Genomic DNA, 11,715 nt, shown 5'->3' on the forward strand with positions numbered 1-11,715 from the left:
GGTCGCGACCCACACTTAGGGAAATACTGCCCTAGACAGATAAAAAAATATGTAATTTTAATACACGGAGCAACACTGTCCTGCTGGCGATCTGTTAAAGTCAGCTAATTATGTACCACCTGTTTTGTATGAAATTGGCGCGAAAAATTGTGCAACTTTGATCGTTTGTTGTGGTAAAAGTTTACGAAAAAGTTAAGTGCATAAATATGGAAAACGATTGTCCAGGTATCCAAAACTAAAGTTTTCCAATGTTTGTGTCGTTCTTATGTGTTTTTTTTCAATTGTACCGTGTTTTGTTTATGTGTATTTTTAGAACGAGCTTAACAAGTGTAGTTGTCTTTCGTGGATCAGTACTTTTGCATGGCAAAGTGTTGCAAAAAGTTGTAAATGAGAAACTATTGCAGATTAATGAGAAACTAACCTTTTTTGTCCGAATCCACACGTTTTCGAAAAAAATCAACAAGAAAAATTGAGTAACTTCTATAGTAAGTAACATAACCAAACTTATTTAAAATTTTGTTAAATGTATCTTTACTTTCAGATTGAAGCACTAATAATGGAGATGAATACTAAAATGTGATCTTGGATAATTGTTTTTTTTTTTTATTAAATATAATATAAAGAAAATAAGAAATAAAAATGTTTGATGGAGCTTTTTTGTATGTCGGCCAGATCGGTTATATGGCAGCTATATGAAATAGTGCCCCAAATTATTTGAAACTTGGTAGGTCATCTTGGGAGCTTAAAAAATGTATTCAAACCAAATTTAAATTCAATAGGTTTAAAATTAGAGTTTATGCCAAAAAAATCGAAAAAAAAACCATAGTGCAATGTTAATAACAAAAATTGTTTGCTTCCGTCGAGTGAAACAAAAATGACGCAATAGAAATTGTCACGACAAAGCTGCAGTATTCCGTTCCGACCGTCTGCAAAAACCGCGCATTACACTGTGCGACAAAAAAATGTTTAAGTTGATTTTTTCTTATTTTTCACTTCTACTAATCAAAATAAGAATATAAGTTTGTGGATTTGTTAATATCAATAGCCAATCAGCTTTTACGCACACTCAAGTGTCCCAAAAACGCGCGTTTTTGCATATTTCACAGCCTTATAATCACATATTGGGAAAATATATTTTTACTGTAATAAGCGTTCATGCAAGTTCAATATCTATTAATTAAAATGTATTAAGCAAATATACAACAAAACAAATATTTTTTTCTCCCAGCTCTATACTCTGGGCGACTACGTATGGAACTTGTTACGCGAGGATACCTCTGAAAAAGTAAAAAAAAATCTGGAAAAAAATTCACTTTTAAAAAAATAATAGTTTATTGAAAGTAAAAACCAAAATAATATTTTGTGTTAATTATTTTCAAATTAATAATTTCATAAAATTTACCATGAAAAAAGAAATCATATCACTTAAAAGGTGGCATAGATATTACTATGTTACTCGTTACTCGTTTCGGTTTTACCCACCGGCGGTTTTACCCCATCTTACCCTAATATAGAGTTTTCTAGTGACTCTTTCGAGTTAAATTTTATAAAAACCGGACGACTATATCATATAGCTTTCATAGGAACAATCGTAGAAAATACAGGAACTTCATAGAAAAATCGACTTAGCTTCGATGTTGTTTAGCCACTATGTATTTGCTTCGACATGTTTGATGACTACAAGGGTTTATAAGCTTCGGCTTGCCGAGTTTAGCTTCCTTTCTTGTTATAAAATAATATATAAATATTTTATGGAGTAAATTGCTTCCACCGAACGTACAGAAGTTTAGTCAATGAATAAAGATAAAATACCGAATCATTTTAGCCTATTTTGAATTTTCGGAAAGCCACAATACTCAGAACGAGACAATTACGAATATCATTTTAGATTTGTTTTTTTCAGCCAATAAGAATGAAATAGCTGTGCCTTTAAAACTCCGTTTTTTAATTCTGGGTACAAAATAAAAAACATAGGTCCATTTTCGGAATGCGCACATTTATTGTTTTGTAATTACTAGTTAATAGGCGTTAAGAATATATAAGTATATATACAATTTACATAAATGTAAAAAACCAGATGACATCCCGTTGACAAGCAGTTGGCTTACATTTACCTGCCAAAGCGCATGTGGCCATAGTCATCGAACTGATCGTCCCCTCCGCGCTTTCCAAACCTCATATGACCGTAGTCGTCAAACCGCTTAGTCTTTGTCCGGTCATCATCATTGTCCATCAGCAGATCTAACTCGATTGGGATCATAGGTCGAGAAATCAGTGGGACCCTTCTACCAAAACTAGGGTTTTTTTGCATGCGCCTATCTCCGAATCGCGAGACTGATGGTCCTGCCAAATTTATGTTAGACTGGTCTGTTTCCGCTCCCAGTTTTGACTCCAATTCCTGTAGCCGGCGTTCGTCTTTTGCGATCTCCAAACTTGATGACTGGGCTGGGACTGGCACCATCACGAAAAGACAGAAGGCCAGTGCCCAGAGTGGCATCGCCAGCGCAACGAAGTGCATGCAGCTCCTGAGTCGCATTCTCTTCTTTTCCTTTGGCGGACTGGTGACCAGAAACGGTGGTGCTTCCTTTTATATGATTTGCGTCAAACGAAGCGCACACCCCTGTCTGCTTAATATTCTACTACCGCGATTGCCGCGGATTGAGTGCTTTGAGGTGTTCGGGAAACTCAAATTGTATTATCCCTATGGTCTTGACATGTGATTGACTTGATGGATTAGGTTAGCCATCTGGCGACTTTGGTGGTGTTCTTTTGTGTTGCAACCTTCTTGAGTTCGGTAAAATGCCTAAGTAATGATGCTGGAGCAAAATTTTAAATTTATGGCATTGTCTTTCCTTGAAATACTTACTGGGGCTTAAAAGGCATAGGGCTTTTTTTAGCCGCCGTATTGTTTCTGTCTTGTCCATCAGAACCGAATATATTTAAATTGCTATCAATAGTAAACGGTGATAAAAAACCTTCGAATTTGTCATTAAATTTGTGTATCCAGCCGGTTGCTGCTACTTTATAAATTTTATTTGGTAATTAAAGCGTCGTTACTGTGTGCAAAAAACCATGCTTGTTTGTTAATGTTTCAGCAAGATAGCTTTAAACTAGAAGACTAGTTTGCGTAAAAACACACAGAACAACAGATGAGTAAGCCGTCTAGGTAAGACTAGGTATATAGAAATTATTTACTTTATGAGGTCTTAGGTGCCTCAATAACTGCGTTGAAAACTTGTAAATTAAATTATTATTCCCTTTGCGAGGGTACTTCGTCGTTGCTTAACCCTCTCATGCCCAAATTAAAATGGGCGTGGCCAAAAATTTTTTGATTAGTCATACATATAAGCTAGACTTGACCCCAATATCAACTGACAAAAATTTCAATGTCCTAGGTGTCCTGGTTCAAGAGCTACAGGATGTTGCGTATTTGCATCATTGTGCAATTGTGTTATAATTTAAATTCAAGTTGATTTTTTTCAAATGCCGTTTATTTATATTTATGTATGATAGGACACGAAACAATTTTTTGGGGGATTGGAGCACAAGTGCACATTACATTTGCTGCATTTACAGCTTGGAAATCCTGTGCTGCATAACCTACATCTTCCTCTTGTTCCCCATTCCGGCCTATGATTATAACCATCAAGTCGTAGTGATTTTGCTGGGTCTGCAACATAAGCTCTTTTATAGGGGTTTGATTCAGAGCCCGAAGAAGGAGCCGGTGATGATGGAGCTGGTGATGATGGGTATGAATTCATTGTCAAAAGGAGTGATGATGGACGACCTCTCTTTTTGGCGACAACTGTAGTTTGACTTGCGTTCAAAAGCTCGGAAGCAACATCCAATTGGAAATTTATGAGCGGCATATGCTTCAATTCACCGTCTGTATGGGTTATGTCTCTACGGTACAACAACCAACTGTACTACTGTACTACTGTACTGTACTATGCGCATCTACCATTTATTTGAGCGGTGGTTGATTTTGTACAATTCAAGAAGCATGTCCACAAGATCAACCCCTCCCATGTGTTTGTTGTAACATTCAACTCTACCTGGACGAGGTATAGTTATAAACTTCTTCTCTTTGCGGCACCATCTGTTGCATTCACTCATGGGGTTCTTACCTGCATAATTTGAAACTAATTGTACGCTCTTATTATTGTACCAACGACAAGTAATCAAGTTGTGCGTTGCTTCATATTTGAAATCGATTGATCCTCGTCCTCGTTTTTGAAGGTCCTTTTCACTGATTAGATCACAATTTTTCAATCGGTTGCTTCTAATTGTACCAACGGCCAATATGCCTTTCTCTTTCAGAGCAATCATCAAGCTTATTGACGAAAACCAATTGTCAAAAAACAGTTTGAAATTTTGGTTTACTGGTAAATTGGATGATTAAGATAGCACTATATCTGATGAAATGCCCAAGCCATAGGTCTTGCACGTTCCTTCTCCAATGTAAAGAGTAAAATCGTATGTAATCCCAGATACACCAGCTCTCGTTAACATTTTGAAACCCCACTTGTGGGGCTTCATTGGAAGGTATTGTTTTAAACTATGTTGACCTGACGAAATAATATACCTACTATTGTGTTATTCAGAAATGTATTTACAAATAATAAGTTACCTTTATATGCAAACATTTTCGAAATTCTTCTTGCGAAATTTCTTTGAATTTTTTTTTATGGTGTCCAACAAAGGGCGAACCTTGTGCAACTTGTCGTATTCAGGAGTTCCCTTCTGAGACTGTTTAGAGTTATCGTTCAAATGGAAAAACTGTTTAATTTTTTCAAATCTGTTTCTCGGTAATGCATTTGCAAAGGCGGCTAGTTTGAAATTTGTCGCCCACGCCATTCTATAAGCTGGTATTTTCACACTGCAAGGTAAAGAAGTATGCCAACAAACCTTTTCATTTCAGGCACAGTGCATTTCAATTCTATGCTCTTCGTTTGCATGGCATATAGATTCGTTTCCTGACACATTTTCTCCCATAGTTCATTTGCAAAGAAAGTTTTAAAATATTCGATGGGTGTTTTTACCGCATTGCTGCATAATTCACTTTTCCAAGTGGTCTCGCTTTCCATAAACTCTGCATTCCTCCACTTCAAACTCTTCAAAACAATTTTTTCCATCACCTCCTGTACAACGGGCTTATTTTCACTCGAATTTTCATCATTTTCGCTTGTAATAAATTGGTCAATCAAACCAACTTCCACATTTTCTGCTCTGTTATCCAAATTTTGTAAAGTTTCTTCTATAATCTCGTCCATATTTCGATCTTCTTCTTCATTTTCCTCATCAGCCGAACCATCCCAATCAAAGTTGGCAAATTTTTCAATCTCAGCTTGACCTTTTAAGCGCATCTTAGAATTTATTTTTCGAAAATTACCACAATAGACAATGTTGCATATACGCAACACGACATTTACAAAAATACATATTACAAACAAACTAAATATGTAATATTTTAATGCGGGGTTTTGTTTTAAATACTCACTTACCTTTCTTTATAAAGTTGCTAAACTTGGTATTAGGATGAGGTAATTATTTTAATGTTTATTTAACACTTTTCAAAAACCACTGTTTTTTGAACAATGAAATTGTCAACAACACTCTCGGGAAAATAGCTACAAACTGAACGCGTGTGCAGCTGACTACCGAACAAATATGTATAATCTCACTCAACACATGCAGCTATTTTTCTGCGAAAGAATCAAAACAAAAAGAATTAAAATAACGGTAGATAGAGGCTCATAAATACAATGTTGCGTATATGCAACAGCGGGCATGAGAGGGTTAACAGAAATAAAATGATAACAACGTTGTTTTTCATCAGACAATCATGATTTTTGGAATTTATACTTTTTTAACAATTTTTGAGTTTTGAATAAAATTTCATAAAAATCGGGCGACTATATCATAAAGCTGTCATATAAAATCGTCGAAAATATGGATAATAAATATAATAGAAAAATCGTCATAGATTCGATGTTGTTTAGCCTTTATGTATTTTGTTCGGCATATTTGATGACTTCAAGGGTATATAAGCATCGGCTTGTTGAAGCTAGCTTCCTTTTTTGTTTTTATTAATTTTTAAACAATGAATCAATCTTCGAAATCAACTGTGGTTCATCTTTTAAAGTTACTGTGTTAAACAGGTTTTGAATTTTGCCTGAATATGATATTAACCCTCTAAGACTACTTTCCAAAATAATAGAAAAAAGTTTTCAAATAATTTTTTTTTAAGTGAATGAATGCTTCTAAACTCAAATATGTGCTTAGAAAAATCTGTGGTTCACCTGTAAGATGAAAAGAAAGGTAAGCGGGCGTGAAGGCACGCTTGGGGCCTTGAGCAAAAAAACATTTTCAAGTAACGAAAATTTATTTATTTTTTCTTATAGTATTCTACAAAACAGTCTTTATTCGCTGTGCAGCATAAATGCAGATTGAATTTCGTGCATATGCATTGCGTTTGTGAAGTTTTACAGTGCTTGCAACATCTTTTTCCACAGTTTTGATCCAACCAATGCATTGCAACGTGGGAAATGGTTTAGCTGGTCAAACCTCAAGGCCGATATTGGATGTTTTGATTTTTGACCATGGTTGAGCTCATGCTGAAAAGGACGATAAGAGAGTGGAGACTGCTTTGCCCGTTCTGTCTGCAAGAATGGGGAATTTATTGTTCGTCCTGACTGAGAGGATGGAGACTGGTTTGCCCATCGCGGTGAAGATGCATTGTTGGTATTGATTGGACGATCCAGTAAGTTTTTGTATTTTATATGTAACCAGCCCACAGTAGTCAGTCCCATAGGCCAAAAATCAAAAAATCAATTTTGGAATTTTGTTTTCTAGTTTGACGCATCTGTTTATCAATAGAACAAGGCTTTAAAAGCAATTATTAGTTTTGTCTTGCTCCACATATTCGCGGAGAAATTGGGACGCAAAGTGAGCGCGCAAACCAATCGATCAACTGTAAACGCGCTTGACTTTTGAAATCGTTAAGTTAATGGTTAAAAAATAATCAAAAACAATCGTTTAAATCCGAAAGTGAAGTGAATATTAAAGTTGAAGGTTCGTAGATTGTATTTTTATAATTTTTATTAATTTTGCATGCTACATACATATATGTGACTATAACAGTAATTGTTTATCCACCACAATTTTCAAGTTCTGCAGAACTAAACATCAATACTCTGTAAAGGTAAAAGTTGTGTTGCCAAAATTGGTCAATAATAAAATTTTTTTAAAAATATTAATCAATATTTAAATAGTGTTATTTGTGAAAATCAGCTGCGAATATTTGCGAATCCGTTCACAATCTTTTAAAGAAGACGAATGCCTCGTTCGTGTTTCATCAGTTTTTGATTTTCTAGAGTAACCATTTCTAATTTGTATTAACAAATTTATTTTATATTACTTTACATTTATGTAAATCAATGTTTTTTGTTATCTTTTGTTAATTATTTAACCAAAATTAAGGGCTTAATAAATATTATATATTTTTTGTCTTAACGCTTTATAAGTTCTCTCGCGTCAGCTGATCCGAACAGTCATATTTGTGGACCGCTCCGTCAAATTATTCCGATTGTGCTATTTAAACAATAAGAATAGCCCTTAACTGTGGCACCCAATTTGCAGTGGCTTGCATAATCACCGAGAGACCCCTACTGAATCGGTGCAGTGAATATATAATCACAAGCATTAAATAACACTGTGCGACAAAAAAATGTTTGAGTTGATTTTTTCTTATTTTTCACTTCTACTAGTCAAAATAAGAATATAAGTTTTTGGATTTGTTAATATCAATAGCCAATCAGCTTCTACGCACACTCAAATGTCCCAAAAACGCGTGTTTTTGCATATTTCACAGCCTTATAATCACATACTTGGAAAATATTTTTTCACCGTTATAAGCGTTAATGCAAGTTCAATATCTATTAATTAAAATGTATTAAGCAAATATACCGTTAGGCTTTTATAACAATGCTTTAAAATTTTTTTCTCCCAGCTCTATACTCTGGGCGACTACGTATGGAACTTGTTACGCGAGGATACCTCTGAGAAAGCCAAAAAAATCAGAAAAAAATTTCACTTTAAAAAAAAATAATAGTTTATTGGAAGTAAAAAAAAATATAATATTTTGTGTTAAATATTTTCATAATAATAATTTCATAAAATTTATCATAAAAAAAGAAATCCTATCACTTAGAAGGTGGCATAAATATTTTTGTGCATAACTTATGCCCCTTAACCGAAAACAATCAAAAAAGTAACTCAAACAAACATTTCGTTAAATTTTGTCGCACAGTGTAATTTTTGTGCGGCGGCACAGGTTGACGGCTGGAAAGCTTCCAAACAACTGATGTCAACCATAAAGCCCTGGGTTGTCTCCTGGGAATTCCCAAGACTCGATAAACTGGGGTTTGTAGCATACTCTTGGGAGAAACGGCACGTTAATATTTGTGTTAACAAATATTGCTACCCTGCAGTACTGGAGGTGGCGATTGGCCTTGCGTAGTTGCTTACTTCGTCGGTTACTATATGGGTACTTACTATATTGACCCTACGGTAAACGAGCTGCGAACCAGCGACTAGCTGGATTCTACATGGGTACTTACTTTGGTGACCCTAGGGTTATCGAACGCCGAACCGCCTAATATAAATATGTATGCACACGAAAGCATAAACGAAAATTCATAATAAAAAAAATAAGCATCGGCTTTGTTTTTGATATTTTGAGCAAAAGGGCAAAGTAAAAGTTGAAAGCATAACTTCGATTACAGTTAGTTCTATTTATGTTGCGCCGTTCTTTCGCTGAAACGCATTTGTGTTTGCCGGTTGTCAAAGATATTCTAAGCATTGCAGTTGAGTGGAGAGAAGCGGAGCAAACGCAAATGAATTGGTAAGTAAAACTAATTATATTAAATACGTGTGTGTGTATGTATGGTTTTTTTTCTTTTAACTGCAATTCGTCTTTATTTCATTTACAGATTGATGCAATAAAAAACATAATTGTCAATGGCGGAATTTTAAAAAATCTGAGAAATGTTATGGCTAATGAGGTGGTTTTGGCTTACAAGCAGCTCAACAGCTAGTAAAGTATGCGAAGCCAATAATATAACTCAAAACAGGAATTGTCCATTTCAAATGCCTAGGATCCCTCTTCCAAAAAATAAGAAGAGAGCTGACAAAGCAACAGAAATAATTCACAAGGCCAAACCATACGACCTAACAAAGGGACGTCAAAACAACACAACAGCTACTACCTCCTTAGCTGAACTTCAAAACAATCGCTTCGCAGAGCTTGCTAAAGAAGCGGATGCAGTAATGGATCTGGATGACCAAGTTGAAGACGAACAAGAAAACGCGCCTCATAAAAGTGTAGCGGGCAGTAGAGCTGGAGAAAACATCGACGATGTATCGATACATCGATGTTTTCCAAAACTCGGAATCATCGAAGTTTTCAAACATCGATGTTCAATGTTTCCTCTTTACTCATCACTACTCGGCTGGTAAACAAATTCGGTAAGCGCATCAAAAATTTTCATCAATTAAAAATCCAATTTTTTCTTTCTACATATATCAAATGACAACGCATTTAAATCGTGCATTCTGAAATACTTTTGCGTACCGGCCACCTCTACAGAAAGTGAGAGGATGTTCAGTAAGGCAGGTCTTCTCGTAAGCGAGAAGCGAAGCTCGCTAAAGCAAAAAAATGTGAACATGATTATGTTCCTTAACAAAAATGACTGAATTGTTTAATTTTAATTTTTTTCGTTTTTGTTTTGAGTAGAACTCGAAGTTGTTTTTGAATTTTTGTTTTAATTGAATTGTTATTTTATTTTAAGTTTTGCGGTTAATGAAAAACTAGTTTTAAGATTCATTTTTAATATTAAATAGTGTTTAAGCTTCGATTTGAAATTTTAAAAAATATTAATGAAAAATATGGATCTCAACCAAAGCGTAATTTTTTTATAAAAAACTACTTTTTCACATTTTATTTATTTATTTAAATTTAATAAATATATTATTTTAATATATTAAATATTAAACATATTATTTTGATATTCGTTATTAGTAAAACAAAATTTTTTAAGTACACGCTAAAAAAGTCCGATGTATCGCGATACATCGATGTTTTTCCAGCTCTAGCTGGCAGCGAAGTGCCTGATAAAACAACGCCGAAGCCACCAGCTATCTGCGTGCCGCATGCAGCCAAAATGGGTAATCTGGAAGACGCGTTATATACTGTTGTTAAAGACGATGATTTCGACATACGCACTTCAAGGTTTGGAGTATCGAGAATCTACGCAAAAAAATTCAACTGCATTTCGACAAATCGTAAAATTGCTCACAGAGCAAAATTGCGAGTTTTGGCATCACCAATTGAGGGAGGATGCAGCGTTTAGGATTGTGATACGCGATATTCATCCCAGCGTCCCTACGACTGTAATAAAAAGCGCTTTTACAGATAAGGGATTCAAGGTCTGTAGCGGCGACTGAAGCAACAAACATTTTTTTTCGGCCAAGAAAATAATACTCAATCAAAATAATAATAAACAACAGCTGTTAGTAAGCCTGGCTTTCTTAGTATTTTTTTTTTTGTTTGAGATGGTAACTGACCGTGGCGATAGTAATCGGCTGTACTAGGGTAGTTACAGATGGTGGTAAGCCTAGCTTAGTTAGTATTTTTTTTTGGAAATGTCAACTGACCAGGGCTAATCTAGACAGCTGTACCAGGGTAGATCTGGAAAGCTTAACTACCATCTGGGCATGATTGCCAGCTGCGGTGCATTTCCGTTGGCACCCTAGGCCATATTTTCCTGGTTAAGTTCCGGTTCTTTCCAATCCGACCTTCGTGGCGTGCACATGCACAAAGTTTAAAGTCTCCGATCAGTGAATTAAATTCGATTTTATTAATTCGGTCGTGCATCCCGCAAGTAGTGCGGATCGAGTGAAGTGTTTTGGAAATAAATAACTAGTGCAAAATAAGGAAGCAGACCCCGTGAGTTTCTCGGCAGTTGCAGTTTTTTTAGTCTAACCTCATCTGTGTCTTAGGCAAACAAGGGAGAGAAAACCGAGTCGGCCGGCTCCCATCGAGCACCGGCCAACAGTGAAAATTAGCTGCAATTGGAGGAGGAAGCCCTGGGAAAATTTATTCTGAACCTCAAAAGGGTTTTAGGGCCGATCGAAAGGTAATATATATTTTTTGGAATAGAGTTTTGGTGAGGAGTTTCATGTGTCCGTTCCCATTTGTCAGGTTGTGCCCAGTAGCGGGTTATATAAAGTTGATGTCCCCGGGAGCACCCCACATGTGAAAAATCAAATAACCTGAAGCAGGAGACACCCATATGCGGTAACCACAAGTGACCATATCAGCAGGAGAACGCGCTCCACCCACACATGCGCAAGTAGTTTAGTGGCAGCCAATACGCCCTGCTGGCCGCAGCATAACCTCTCCTTCTGTGCATAACCTCTTACGCATGCGCGCGTGATCTTTTCGGCCGTCTATACACACACGCACACATGCACGCGCGGTCTTTACACATGCAGACCTAACCTCAGCGGTCCACACACCTACGCTCGCACAGTGGTTCGAGCCCTTCGTGCTTAGCCTCAAATTTGATTTGATTTAATTTTCTGCAAACGACCCCAATCACCTTGCAACCTATTCGCAAGCAATCTTACGCAACAACAGCAATCAACATGGAG

The 11,715-nt window shown here is 36.1% G+C and overlaps 1 protein-coding gene across 1 annotated transcript; it reads right to left on the minus strand.

Moving 5' to 3' along the window:
- Positions 1–1,975: 1,975 nt before the first annotated feature.
- Positions 1,976–2,543, minus strand: LOC108095414 (drosulfakinins-like). The gene has a single exon (XM_017196517.1). It carries the CDS (start codon positions 2,534–2,536, stop codon positions 2,111–2,113), a length of 426 nt encoding a protein of 141 aa, XP_017052006.1. The 5' UTR covers positions 2,537–2,543; the 3' UTR covers positions 1,976–2,110.
- Between the last annotated feature and the right edge of the window lie 9,172 nt (positions 2,544–11,715).

The sequence above is a fragment of the Drosophila ficusphila genome, unplaced genomic scaffold, assembly GCF_018152265.1.
Source record: "Drosophila ficusphila isolate 14025-0441.05 unplaced genomic scaffold, ASM1815226v1 contig_791, whole genome shotgun sequence".
Classification (NCBI taxonomy): Eukaryota; Metazoa; Arthropoda; class Insecta; order Diptera; family Drosophilidae; genus Drosophila; species Drosophila ficusphila.